Genomic DNA, 13,520 nt, shown 5'->3' on the forward strand with positions numbered 1-13,520 from the left:
TCTTATCCTAAGAACACAGCTTTATGTTTAATTTCAAGACTGCCTTCATAATATACAGTATAGTGTTTCTTGCATGAGTTTGTGTCAGTGTCATTTTTTGTGTTGACATGTTTATCCAGCAAGCAAAAATATTATGATTTTATAATTTTAGATACTGTATTTAAAGTGTTTTTCTTTTAACCATGGTTACTTGAAATCAGTGTAATTTTAGTATCATTGATATACTATTATAGTTTTTATCATTATTTTGAATTAGATGTTATTTTTACATTTTCTGTTTTCTCTTACATGTACGTTTTTTTTATTTGTTGTGTTTTTCTGTCATTTTTATTATATATTTTTTGTAAAAAATGTGTCTGCAGTTCTTATTAATTTTTATTTAGTTTTAAAATAAGTGATGACTCAGCAACTAGCTGAACAGTGTCATTTTTTGTGTTGACATGTTTATCCAGCAAGCAAAAATATTATGATTTTATAATTTTAGATACTGTATTTAAAGTGTTTTTCTTTTAACCATGGTTACTTGAAATCAGTGTAACTTTAGTATCATTGATATACTATTATAGTTTTTATCATTATTTTGAATTAGATGTTATTTTTACATTTTCTGTTTTCTCTTACATGTACGTTTTTTTATTTGTTGTGTTTTTCTGTCATTTTTATTATATATTTTTTGTAAAAAATGTGTCTGCAGTTCTTATTAATTTTTATTTAGTTTTAAAATAAGTGATGACTCAGCAACTAGCTGAAATAAAATTAGATTGTTATATTTTATTTCAGTTAACATTTATTTTATTTCAAGTATGACATTTTTTTTAATGGTTTAATTTTAGTTTTAGTTAACGATAACATCCCTGCTTGTAATATGAATAAACTTAAAACATAATAAACTTTGAAAATAAATTTGAACTGAAATAAAAAAAACGTAATCTTCTTTTATTTTAGCTAGTCGCCAAGGCAATATTTCTCATTTTCATTTAGTTTAAATTAATGTACTAAAATTAGGGTTGCAAAAGGGTGGAACATTTCCGGTAAATTTCTGTAAACTTTCCAAAAATCCCTGGAATATTCCCAAAAAATCCTGGAAAGTTTGCAAAATTTCTGGAATATGTCCGAAATTTACTGTAAATGTTCCACCTTTTTGCAACCCTAACTAAAATAAGTAAAACTAAAACAAAAACTATATAGACAAAAAAAAAACACAAATAAAAATGACAAAAACAGTCAAATTTAACTAAAGATAAAATGAAAACAGAAAATATTAAATATGAATAAATATTAATACACACTATAGTAGTATCAGTGATACTCAGTGAAGTTGTTTTCACAGCACAACTCGTGATCTGATCTCTGTAAATGAGGCTTGCAGTCTCTGCTCCAGATTCCTGCAATGCTTCCGTCTCTGTGTCTGACATCACCACTGCAGCAGTGCAGTTTTTCAGCGCAGCAGCAAATGCATTGTAGCCCATCCTGTCCATGCCCATGCCCTCCCTCTCTCCCCGTCCCGTGCATCTGCGCTTCTCATTCACGCTGACTGTGTCTAACACGAGCATGGATGAGGCAGCAGAGGAGGTGACCCTGGTGCAAACCCTCACTGTGAGCACCATTAAAGGTCGATATCTGTCTCTGTCTCCCTACTTCCAGCGCTGCTCGCTCGCCTCCTGGATTAAAGAAAACATCAAGAAGAAAGAGTGCTGCTTCTATGTGGAGGATGGCAGGTATGAGGAGCATGTTTAGATGATCTTTCATACTGGGGAATTAACCCTATAAGCCTACTGTATCATATTTGATATGATCAAAGTTTGCTGAAAAACATCACAATCTGCTCCATGCCTTCTGTCGTCTGATTGATAGTTTAGACTTTTTTAGCAAGTAAAAGCCTTTTAGTGTAATTGTACAAACGTCCAGCTTCAGCTCGTGCATCACGTGTGTCTTCACTGATTTTTATCTAGTAAACATAAGAATAACAGTTATATTTCCAGATGAACACTTACTGGATTGAAGTCATTTTTTACTTGATTAACCATCGTGTTTTAGAAAAAGTCTCAAATATGATCATCAGGCTTTTGAGGAACGTTTATTTGTTCATCTCTCAATCATCATTGTATTGCATTGCATTATATGTTTTGATAAACTAAGCATTTAAATAGCATCTTACTAAGACATAATATTGGAGATATAGAGTGACGATTGATATTTATATCATTTTATGTAATTATCTGCTGTACTGCTATAAAGATCTCATTGATTTACATTACAAGCATCAGAATTTCATCCCTTTTTGTCCATATAAATATCAACATCTGCATTACATTTTTGCTCAGTTTGGAATAAAAAAAATTCATCCTCGAGTTTGAGATCCATATTCTCACTATATCATATTATATTTAATACTATTTTGTCTAAACTCAAAAATTCAAATATATAATATTTTTTATATTTTGTCTAAACTCTTCATTTGAATTTTTAAAGATTTTTCAGACTATTATTTCATATGTCAGGTTTTACAGGGTTTAATTTAGTTTTGTTTTTACAGAAACGTGTGCAAGATTTTTTAAATTGTATATATAATAATAACAATTTACTCATCCAAACCTGTATGACTTTTTGACCCAAAAGATGTTTCGCAGAATACCTGAGCTGCTGTTTTCCCATGCAGTGAAATTGGAGGGGGATTTTTATTGTTGAGCTCCAAAATTATGCATAAAATTATCCTGACTTTTGCATTGAATATATTTAGCTGAACTATTCTTTTAAAAGTTATTCTGTGTGTTTAAAATTCATCCCTTTTTGTCCATATAAATATCAACATCTGCATTACATTTTTGCTCAGTTTGGAATAAAAAAAATTCATCCTCGAGTTTGAGATCCATATTCTCACTATATCATATTATATGAGTCATGAACCCTGGAGTATCAAATATAATACAACATAATATTATATATTATATTTAATATATTGACTTTTTGACCCAAAAGATGTTTCGCAGAATACCTGAGCTGCTGTTTTCCCATGCAGTGAAATTGGAGGGGGATTTTTATTGTTGAGCTCCAAAATTATGCATAAAATTATCCTGACTTTTGCATTGAATATATTTAGCTGAACTATTCTTTTAAAAGTTATTCTGTGTGTGTTATTATATGATGTTTTAATTAATGGTGTCAATCATGCACTGTAAATACTGTAAATAAACCGATTATTGAAGTACGTTTTACAAGAAAATTATATTTAAGTCTTTTTATGTTTAATCCAATGTGTTACTTTCATTCCTTTGAAATTTATTTGTGAAATTTACTAGCAATTTCTCAGTGAAAATCGTTTCAAATTTAATCCAACACCAGATGTTTTCAGTGTATGCAACTTCACTTTACATCAATATGACACACAGAAATGGTCCCGTTGACAAGCGGTGAACTAAAGAGCACGTGTATACACTCCTGTTGGCTTCTGTGTGTAGTTCAGCAACATTCGGACAATATGTGTGCTGCGCGTGTTGTTGGGCTGTAACTCATGTGTGGATAACATGGATTACTGTTGGCAGGGAGGGGATTTGTAAGTGTGGTCACCCAAAGATCCAGCACTGCGATGAGGCCATCAAACCGGAGGACTATATGGGGGATCAGTGGGACAGACACAGACACGTCAGAGAGGTGCCCACCGATGCCTTTGGAGATCTCAGCTTTGGAGGACTTGGACAGAAAACCGGAAAGGTAAAATTGGATTCAAGCAAACCTCATGTGTGTTCTAGATGTTTGAAGTATATTATTTCACCCCAAAATGAAAATGTGCTGATGATTTTCTCACCCTCAGGCCAACCAAGATTAGGATGAGTTTGTTTCTTCATCAGATTTGGAGAAATGTAGCATTGCATCACTTGCTCACCATTGGAGTGAATGGGTGCCGTCAGAATGAGAGTCCAAACAGCTGATAAAAACATCACAATAATCCACACCACTCCAGTCCATCAGTTAACATCTGGAGAAGACAAAAGCTGCATGTTTGTAAGAAACAAATCCATCATCAAGACGTTTTAACTTCAAGTGTTGCTTCCAGCTACAATATGAGTTCATAATTCATAATAACGCTTCCTCCAGTGAAAAAGTGCATCTCCTGTTGTCTCTCACATCAAAATCCACCCACATATTTGTTTAGAGCTGTTTTGGACTGTTTAAACGGTGCTTGATCTGTGCAGATTTCTCTCCTGATTGAGCGTTATTATGGATTATAGACACATATTGAAATTACAGTTTGAAGTTAAAAACGTCTCAATGATGGATTTGTTTCAGCTTTTGTCTTCTCCAGATGTTAATTGATGGACTGGAGTGCTGTGGATTACTTGTGGATTATTGTGATGTTTTTATCAGCTGTTTGGACTCTCATTCTGACGGCACCCATTCACTGCAGAGGATCTAGAATTATTATTTTCTTCTATCGTGTGTGATTAGTATGTTCGGGTGTCGTCGGACACGTCCTGTGAGAGTCTGTACCAGTTGATGACAGAACACTGGAAACTGCGTTCACCGAACCTGCTGATATCAGTGACCGGCGGAGCCAAAAACTTCTACATAAAGACTCACCTGAAGGACAAGTTCCGTCGAGGCCTCATCAAAGTCGCCCAGACCACAGGTACAGCAGCCTGCATAAGTGCCCAGTGTAAACTAAATTACCACATAGCTCTAGATATAAAGGTCTAAAGCAGCATAAATCAGTATATTATACTGATTTCTGAAGATCATGTGACACTGAAGACTGGAGAAATGATGCTGAAAATACAGCTGCGCATCACAGAAATACATTACAGTTTAAAATATATTCACATAGAAAACATAGAATTTTAAATTGTAATGATATTTCACAATATTACCGTTTTACTGTGTTTTTGATTAAATAAATGCAGCCTTGGTGAGCTGAAGAGACTTCTTTCAATAAATGAAAAAGTTGTAATTATTCCAAAATTTTGACCACCAGTGTATAACCTTAAAATATCTGTTGCTATCAAATTAATCCCAGATCTGATTAATTTTCCTGATTGGTCAGATCTTTGTTGCCTATCTGTTTTCTTTTTAATTTTAGTTCAAATTAAAGTGGTGTGCATTTAAGTCATTTTATTAGTTTTATTTTATAATTTTTTTAATACGGTTTTCATGAAATTTTAGTTTTAGTTTATTTAATTTATGTCATTTAAAACTTCCGATTAATCTAAACAAAAATAAGGAATGTTGCCTTGGCCACTCACTGAAATAAAATAAAATATTAAAAAAAAATGTAATACTTGTTTTATTTCAGTTAATGTCTATTTTATTTCAAGTAATGACATGTTTTATGGTTTTAGTTAACCATAACAACCCTGGTTAGAAGCATGTTCAGTTCGATTCAATTTATTATCGCATAGGAAAAGTGATTTTGCATTTACTTTCACATAAGTATATACCATAAAAACACACACGTGCTGCCATTAAACAGTATCACAAAAAAATGAGTGCACATAACAAAAGCTTGTCTGTGATGTCTTAAATGCTAAATATGTAGGTAGCTTGCCAGGTTTGTCTATAGCTCTCAATGACACTGACTGAAAATGAGAGAATTAGAGCATGTGTGTGCAGCCATCACAAACGGCAGAATCAAGTTTTTGATGGTTTGTATTGACATGCTTTTTCAGGTGCATTACACAGTTTAGACTTATCTGTTCTTGTCTTGTCTATTTTAGGGTTGTTTCCCGGCATACTACTCTCTGGACGAGCAGGGTCAAGGCCATCTCTCCTGTCTCGATATCAATCACACTCACTTCTTGCTGGTGGATGATGGCACTTACGGACATTATGGAGCTGAGATTGAGCTGCGGGCCCGTCTGGAGAAACTCATCTCTCAGCAATCGCTGGGAAATAGAGGTGCAGTGTTGAGGAAGCTTCACTAAATGCGGATTACTCCTAATTTAACAGAAGTTGTTTTTGCAATCAGAGCAGTGATTATATGGCAAAAGTTCAGCCAGAGAATATACAGGTAGGTCATACTTTGTGTAAAAAGTACAGTACAGTAAAAAGTTTAGCAGTTTAGGGTTGGTGAGATGTTTTTTTAATGTCTTCTGCTCACCAAGGCTGCATTTATTTGGTTAAAAATACAGTAAAAACAGTAAAAAAAAAGTGAAATATTACTACAATTTAAAATAACTGTTTTATATTTGAATATATAGTGTTACAAACCAGTCTTTAGTCTAGGGGTCACAGAGTGGAAGTAACAAAGGAAAAACAGATGTTTAAATAAATAAATAAGCGATGAGGAGACTCCTTTTCCTCTATCCCAGCTTCTATCACTTTCACTACAGACGTTATTAATAAAGATTCACCACTAAACCCCTCTGTATAACATTGTTCCACAAAAGCAAAATCAGAAATCATTCTAATATGCTGATTTGCTGCTCAAGAAACATTTCTGATTATTATCAGTGTTGAAAACAGTTGTGATGCTTCATATTTTTGTGGAAACCGTGAAAATCTTATTTTTCAGGATTCACAGATGAACAGAGAGTTCAAAAGAACAGCGTTTATTTGAAACAGAAACCTTTGTTGCATTATAAATGTCTTTACTGTCACTTTTCATTATTTAGTACATCCCTGCTGATTAAAAGTATTAATTTCTTTCAAAAAGAAAAATCGTACTGACCCCAAACTTTTGAACTGTAGCGTGTTTTGTAGAAATATAGGCAACCATGCACATATGATCACAGAAAGGCTTGATAATAACAAAAATGTTATAAATTATATGTATCTGCACAACAGTTAGAAGTTATTGAAACGGAATACAATTAATGCATGAGGTAATTTTATCACTTTTAATTGGCATGTTTATTTATAGGCCTCTCTTGCCGCCTCTGATGGATTTCAATACAAAAAAGACTCTTTTTTTAAACCAATTCATTGGAATCAACGGTTCACTAAAATGAATCAGACTTTCTAGCTCTACTATAACGCTGTCACGTAACTTTAGTTAGTTACTCCGTATCACAGATGAATAGTAAACAGACAGACAAAAGTCAGAGGTCAGCAGACGACCTTTGTCTGACCTTTCAGACCGGCAACAGCTTACATAAACACAAAGTATATGAAATATAAGCGATCTCAGAAGAGTTGAATAAGATGTATCTTAAGCAGTGAATATTTGTTTTTATGTATATTTTTGTCTTTCTTTAGATTCAGGACATCATCCGAATGCCTCATTTGCTCACTGTGTTTCATATCGACGAGGATAAAAACTACGATGTTGACGTTGCCATTCTACAGGCTCTACTGAAAGGTGCGAGTCCATATCACTTTTCAGACAGCACATGGTCAAGTCTCTGCTTTTCTTAATCTGAAATTCGATTACTTAAATTAGTTTTTCTGTGCAGAGCCTAATTGTGTTGTGCTGGTAATGGTTGGGTAACTAATGGCAGCTGAGAGTAGGGTTGGGTACCGTTCACATTTTAACCGGTACGGTACTGGTATCGGTACTTGAATTTCGGTGTCGGTACCCAACGGTACTTTACTCTCTGTGTAATTACAAAAACATTTATTTCAGTGAAAAAATAAATCCAAAAGTCTCAATTTCAACATTTTGAACAATAGGGCCCTACAAACTTTTTCTCTTTTTTCCCCAGAATTTCTTGTTTTAATTTTTCTGAAAATCAAATGAAGGCATTAAACATTTATTTTAAATCAAATGAAAATTAAACCCTTTTATTTTTTGGCAAACAAACTGAGGTTTACTGTTGAAATTAATACATGGAAGAAAAATTGTGTGAATATTCCTTTAAAAAAAAATTTTAATAGGCCAATAATTGTATTATTTTTTTCTACAATTAAGTGATTAATCTAGTTGTAATATTTATTTTTATCATTTAATTGTTTTATTTAAATTTGATAGAAAATTGAATATTTAAAGATGTACATTATACTTTACAAAAGTAATACAAGAGTAATATATTTATGTTACATGTTAAACCATACTTTTATTTTGACAGGTTGCCATGAAGTTTATACAATATGATGATGCTAGTTTTCTCAAATGAAACTGTAAAATTCTCACGAAGTGACTCTCACAGCAGCTCTGGAGATTACATTTTTGTGTTCATGCCGTCATATAGTAAGACGCAGAGGCCGAAAATCACCGCGAGCGTCACGTGTGCTTCAGTATTTGTGTAGTAAACAAAACCGCGTTTCCGCCATTCATACATACAGAGGCAAGCAGAACATGCAGGATTAATATTTAAAGCGTCTTTTTACATTTTAATATTCACAGACACTAGTTCATATCGCGATTCGAATTAAGTGGCATTGGCTACTTTTGATTTATTCATCCAAAGTTGGCGAATACCGTGCTATAGAGTAAATTACGTTTTTATGAATGGACTCCACGATCCCGTCCGCGTTTTCACAGAAACCATTATGGCCCTAGAAATGTAACCACACTTCAGAACATTTCGGCTTGACCTGTGTGTTGTTTGAACGAGTTGCAGGGGTGACCTCACTTCACAGTGTCTCTCTGTAGCGTATGCACCAAGATGCGTTCTCAAGTATCGAAATTTGGCACCGATTGATTTAACGTGAATCGGTACTCTGTAGTACCGACGCAATTCGGGCGGTACCCTTAAAAGTACCGAGTTCGGTACCCAACCCTAGCTGAGAGTGCATTGAATCTTTAGCTGTAATCTATACAGTGACCGAGAGCCTGTCAACACTATTATTCACATTAATTCAAATAACTTTAAGGTTAATGCTGTGTAGGAAACAGGAACAGGAAACGTGAGCACATTCATCCTCCCTTGACAGTCTGGAAGCGTCTCTGATAGAGGAAGCTATTAGTGCTGGAGCTATAGTGATAAAATGCTTTATTGAGCATTGAAGACTATCACACGTTTGCTTATAGACACACTTGACTTGTCTTTGCATTAGATGCTAGTGAGCGATACAGTTCTTCAGTGCAACACAAAACGTTAGACAGAATGGTTTTTTATTCCATGCTGTGAAAGTAAATGGTGACCGAGGTTGTCAAGCTCCAAAAATGACTGATTTTAAACGATCCATCCTATGTGAAATTAGAGGAGACCTGATAAACTATTTATTTTTGTATGATCTTTTGATTCAAGTAAAGCCTGATATATTGTTTCTTTTAGATGAGTATAATTTAATGAGCCATGGAAATCGCTAGACATTTAAAAAATATATATTATATGAAATGAAATGATCATCCTGCAGCAGTGCTATTTTAGTATTATTTACATACTATTAGAATATTTATTAATATTGTGAATTAGCTTTTTGTTTTTTATTAAGTTTTTTGTTATTGGCATTTTTATCCGTTTTTAATGTTTCCATTTCTTAAAATATATTTTTAGATATTTAAATTCTTTAATTTGTAGTTTTAGTAATTTTAGTACTTGAACGTTTTCAGTCAGTTTTTTTCTGTAATTTTCAGTAAAAAATGTTAAGCTTGTTTTTAATCTAATATTTATATATTATTTTATTTTAGCTTCATTTCAGTTAATGATTTTAATAACAATGATGACACTGTTGAGAATGTTTTATGCATCAATGCAAAACAAGTATTAAAAGGTCAATTTAATTTTAAGGATGTTTTGTTGTTGTTTTCTGGAAAACAAGACAAAAATAATGATATTGAATTAATAATGATAAGAAAATTGGTTATTAATTGGCATGAAAATATGTCACAATGCAAAGAATTCAAGAATTCAATCAAAGATCCGAAAGACCTTTTCCAAAAGTTTACGTTTTTCATTTAATATTTATATTTTTATAAATACAACAGCACCGTTTATAAAACTATAAACCCTCTTATAGAAAACCTTAAAAACGATCGGTGACCTAAACTTGACCTTGAAACACTAAAGACTTAAGACATTTTTTTTCCATTTCTTGGTCGGGAGAAGCAATAAAAAAAGACAAACTGGTAAGAACTGTTAAACCTCACACAGATGTTCCTCACACCCGCAGCCTCCAGAAGCGATGAACACGCGGGGCGTCAGTCGTGGGAGAGACAGCTGGAGCTCGCTGTGGCCTGGAACCGGGTCGACATCGCCGAGAGCGAGATCTTCACCGAGGAGAGCCAGTGGACGGTGGGTTACAATAATGCAAAAGCTGCCACAATTACAGAGACTTACAAACAAAACTAAACTAGTGGATCAAATGGAAACTTTTGTACACAACATAAAATTATGTTCATTAACATTTGCTGAAATACATCAAGTGTGTGCACTGCAGATGCTGTTTTAACTTGTTTTGAAATACGACTGCAAGCCAAGCTTAGAAGCCGTGGTATTTTAGTATCATTGATACAATCTGATAGTTTAGGTAGTTTAGTATAATATAGTTTTTTTATTTTAATTTCAATGTTAGTTTAGTTTTAATGTTTAATGTTTTCGTAGTGTCTTTTTTTAATATATATATATATTTATATATTTATTTATATATTTAGTTTTTGTTTATTTTGTTTATTAAACTAAACAAAAATGAGAAATATTACCATGGCGATTATATAATATTCTATTTCAAGTAATGACATTTCTTTGTATTGAAGTTTTAGTTAATGTTTTTGTACTTTTGTTGTGTTTTGTTATTTTTATTCGTTTTTTTAAAATATGTCTATGGTTTTTATTAATTTTTATTTATAATTTTTTTTTAGTTTATAAGTTTTAGTTATTACTTCAATGAAATGAAAATGAGAAATATTGCCTTGGCAACGAGCTGATATAAAATAAGTTGACCATTTTTGTAATTGATTTTATTTAATGTTTATTTAATTTCATTGAATGAAAATGTTTATCGTTTTAAATGTAATTATTTTGTGTGTTTTCATTATTATTATTATGATTTTTAAACATGTCTATATAGTTTTTATAATTTTTTTTCCCTTTTTAGTTTTAGTTTATTTAGTACTTTAACTTAAACTAAAAGAAAATGAGAAATGTTGCTTTGACAAATAGATATAAAATATTATTATTTTTTTAGATATTTTATTTAAGTTCAGTTAATGTTTATTTTAAGTAATAAAATGTTTTTTTAAAGGTTTTAGTTAACAATAATAACCCTGCTTAGAAGTCAATAGTAATACACTAGTGCAGGGGTGCCTAACCCTGTTCCTGGAGATCTACCTTCCTGCAGAGTTTAGCTCCAACCCTGATCAAACACACCTGAACCAACTAATTAGGATCTGAAAGTGCACTTGATAATTACAGACAGGTGTGTTTGATCAGGGTTGGAGCTAAACTCTGCAGGAAGGTAGATCTCCAGGACCAGGGTTGGGCACCCCTGCACTAGGGTGACCTGGTTGAGTTTGTGGTGATGTTTTTTCCATATCTTTCTCGTCTCAGTCCTGTGATCTGCATCCGGCCATGTTTTCTGCGCTGGTGGGAGACAAACCCGAGTTTGTGCGGCTCCTGCTGGAGAATGGAGTGTGTGTGAGGAAGTTTCTGGAGCATGAGGACACGCTCTGTGAGCTTTACGCCCACCTGCCCGCCTGCTTCTTCCTGCGCAAACTCGCTAAAAGAGTCCAGGGTGGAAAAATCCGCAGGGGTCAAGAGCCGCCGCCTGGAAGCACAAAGATCTCCTTGAGTCACGTGGCTGAAGAAGTGCGCCACCTGCTGGGGAGTTTCACTCAGCCGTTATACGAGCCGTCACGCTACAAGATGACTAAAGATGATGTCCGTTTGATGGCAAGTTTAAGAACAGCACATCAAAAACACCTCAGCAACAAGGACATATAAATACAATTAAATTGAATTAATACATTGTTATTTTTTCATATTGCAGCAGTGTTATTGTACTACACTCTTAAAAATAAAGGTGCTTCAAAAGGTTCTTCAAGCGATGCCATAGAAGAACCATTTTTGGTTCCACAAAGAAGCATTCAGTCAAAGGTTCTTTAAAGAACCATCTCTTTCTTACCTTTTTATAATCTGAAGAACCTTCTTTCGCCACAAACAACCTTTTGTGAAACAGAAACGTTCAGACGTTAAAGATTCTTTATGGAACCAGTGTTTATTAATAATTTTTATTTTTATGTTTTCCATTTTAATTTTAGTTCAGTAGTAGTAATTTTGTAATTTTCCATTTTTATTAGTTTTTTTATATTTCTATTTAACTTTCATTTATTTTTTTTGTTGTTCGTTTTAGTCATTTTAGTACTTTGGTCAACTTTTTTATTTAATTTAAATGCCAAGGCAATATTTAAATTTTGAAATTTCAAGAGAAATATTTCAAGATTGTCAGCTAATAGTTATATTTTCATTTTGTTTCAGCTTCATTTCAATTAACGAAAACACTTTTAATAGTTTTAGTTTAAGTTAACAATAACAACACTGCTGAGGATTGCAATGGTTTTTGCTTCAGTACTAAAAAAATGTCTTCATGTAAATTTAGTTTTAATGTTATTTTTACTGGAAAACAAGGCAAAAATAATTAAATTTAACTGATAATGTTATTATGAAAGTGGGTTATTAATTTACATGTAAGCATGTATATACTATTATAACATTTATTAATGTTTTTATTTTTACATTTTCAGTTTTTATTTTATTTTTAGTTTTAATCATTTTGTTATCCATGTTTTTGTTGTATTATGTTTTTTTATATTTCTATTTTTATTTCAGATTTATTTCAATGAACAAACTCTTTTTTTGAAAACAAGACAAAAATTATGATATTACATTGATAATGATAAAAAAATTAGTTATTAATTGACATGAAAATAATAATGTCACAATTAGTGCTGTCAGATTAATCGCATCCAAAGTTTTGTTTACATAATATATATGAGTGTACTGTTTATATTCATGTATATATAAATACACACACATGCATGTATATATTTAAGAAAAAAGTGTTATGTTTATATATTAAAAATATTTATATATAATAGAAATTATATGAATATAAATATATACATGTAAATACATGGGTCAAAGACGAAAAAGGGTTTAAGCATAAAAACAATAAGTGTAATACTGCTTTAAATTACTGTTGTTTTCCCCCCAAAAAATTATCTTGTTGTTTTCAGTTTAATTTAATTGCAAGTTTGTTTTTGTTTTTCCGAGCAAAAAATAAATATCATACATTTTTCCCCTGATTTACAGAAGAGACACACTAAAATGTCATTCAGTGTAACATTATTGTCAGGCATATTTACAAGAAAAATCAGTTTATGACATATTAAAAGACTAATTACTTTCACCCCAAATACTAATTAGTTGTCATTTTACATTTTTTAAATGTGCCACTATCCTAGGTTTTGCCCATTTGTCAGTAAGAATTTTTACTCATTTAAAACACAATAAAATTTAATATGCTCCCTTATTCTTTTATACATATTTTAATATGTACACATCAGAATAAGCATGCTGTTTGAATTTTTACATAAATATTGTGTTACACTGAATGACAACGTAACATTATTTCATCAAATTTTAACATTTTATTCTCCAAAATCTTATTTGAAACCTTAAAAGTAGACACTTTACTTACATTTCATG

At 32.2% G+C, this 13,520-nt stretch overlaps 1 protein-coding gene across 1 annotated transcript in view; it reads left to right on the top strand.

The window, feature by feature from the left end:
* The first annotated feature begins 1,551 nt into the window (after window positions 1-1,551).
* The window catches only part of LOC107567425 (transient receptor potential cation channel subfamily M member 2-like), a 31,041-nt gene continuing 19,072 nt past the window's right edge, over window positions 1,552-13,520 (top strand). Inside the window, exons 1-8 of the mRNA XM_016253103.1 lie at window positions 1,552-1,718; window positions 3,543-3,711; window positions 4,447-4,689; window positions 5,709-5,894; window positions 5,960-6,001; window positions 7,189-7,291; window positions 9,988-10,109; window positions 11,364-11,705. Of these exons, the coding sequence (XP_016108589.1) occupies window positions 1,552-1,718; window positions 3,543-3,711; window positions 4,447-4,689; window positions 5,709-5,894; window positions 5,960-6,001; window positions 7,189-7,291; window positions 9,988-10,109; window positions 11,364-11,705 (1,374 nt within the window). The remainder of the gene's footprint in view (window positions 1,719-3,542; window positions 3,712-4,446; window positions 4,690-5,708; window positions 5,895-5,959; window positions 6,002-7,188; window positions 7,292-9,987; window positions 10,110-11,363; window positions 11,706-13,520) is intronic.

The sequence above is a fragment of the Sinocyclocheilus grahami genome, unplaced genomic scaffold, assembly GCF_001515645.1.
Source record: "Sinocyclocheilus grahami isolate Dianchi unplaced genomic scaffold, SAMN03320097.WGS_v1.1 scaffold1158.1, whole genome shotgun sequence".
NCBI classification, from domain to species: domain Eukaryota; kingdom Metazoa; phylum Chordata; class Actinopteri; order Cypriniformes; family Cyprinidae; genus Sinocyclocheilus; species Sinocyclocheilus grahami.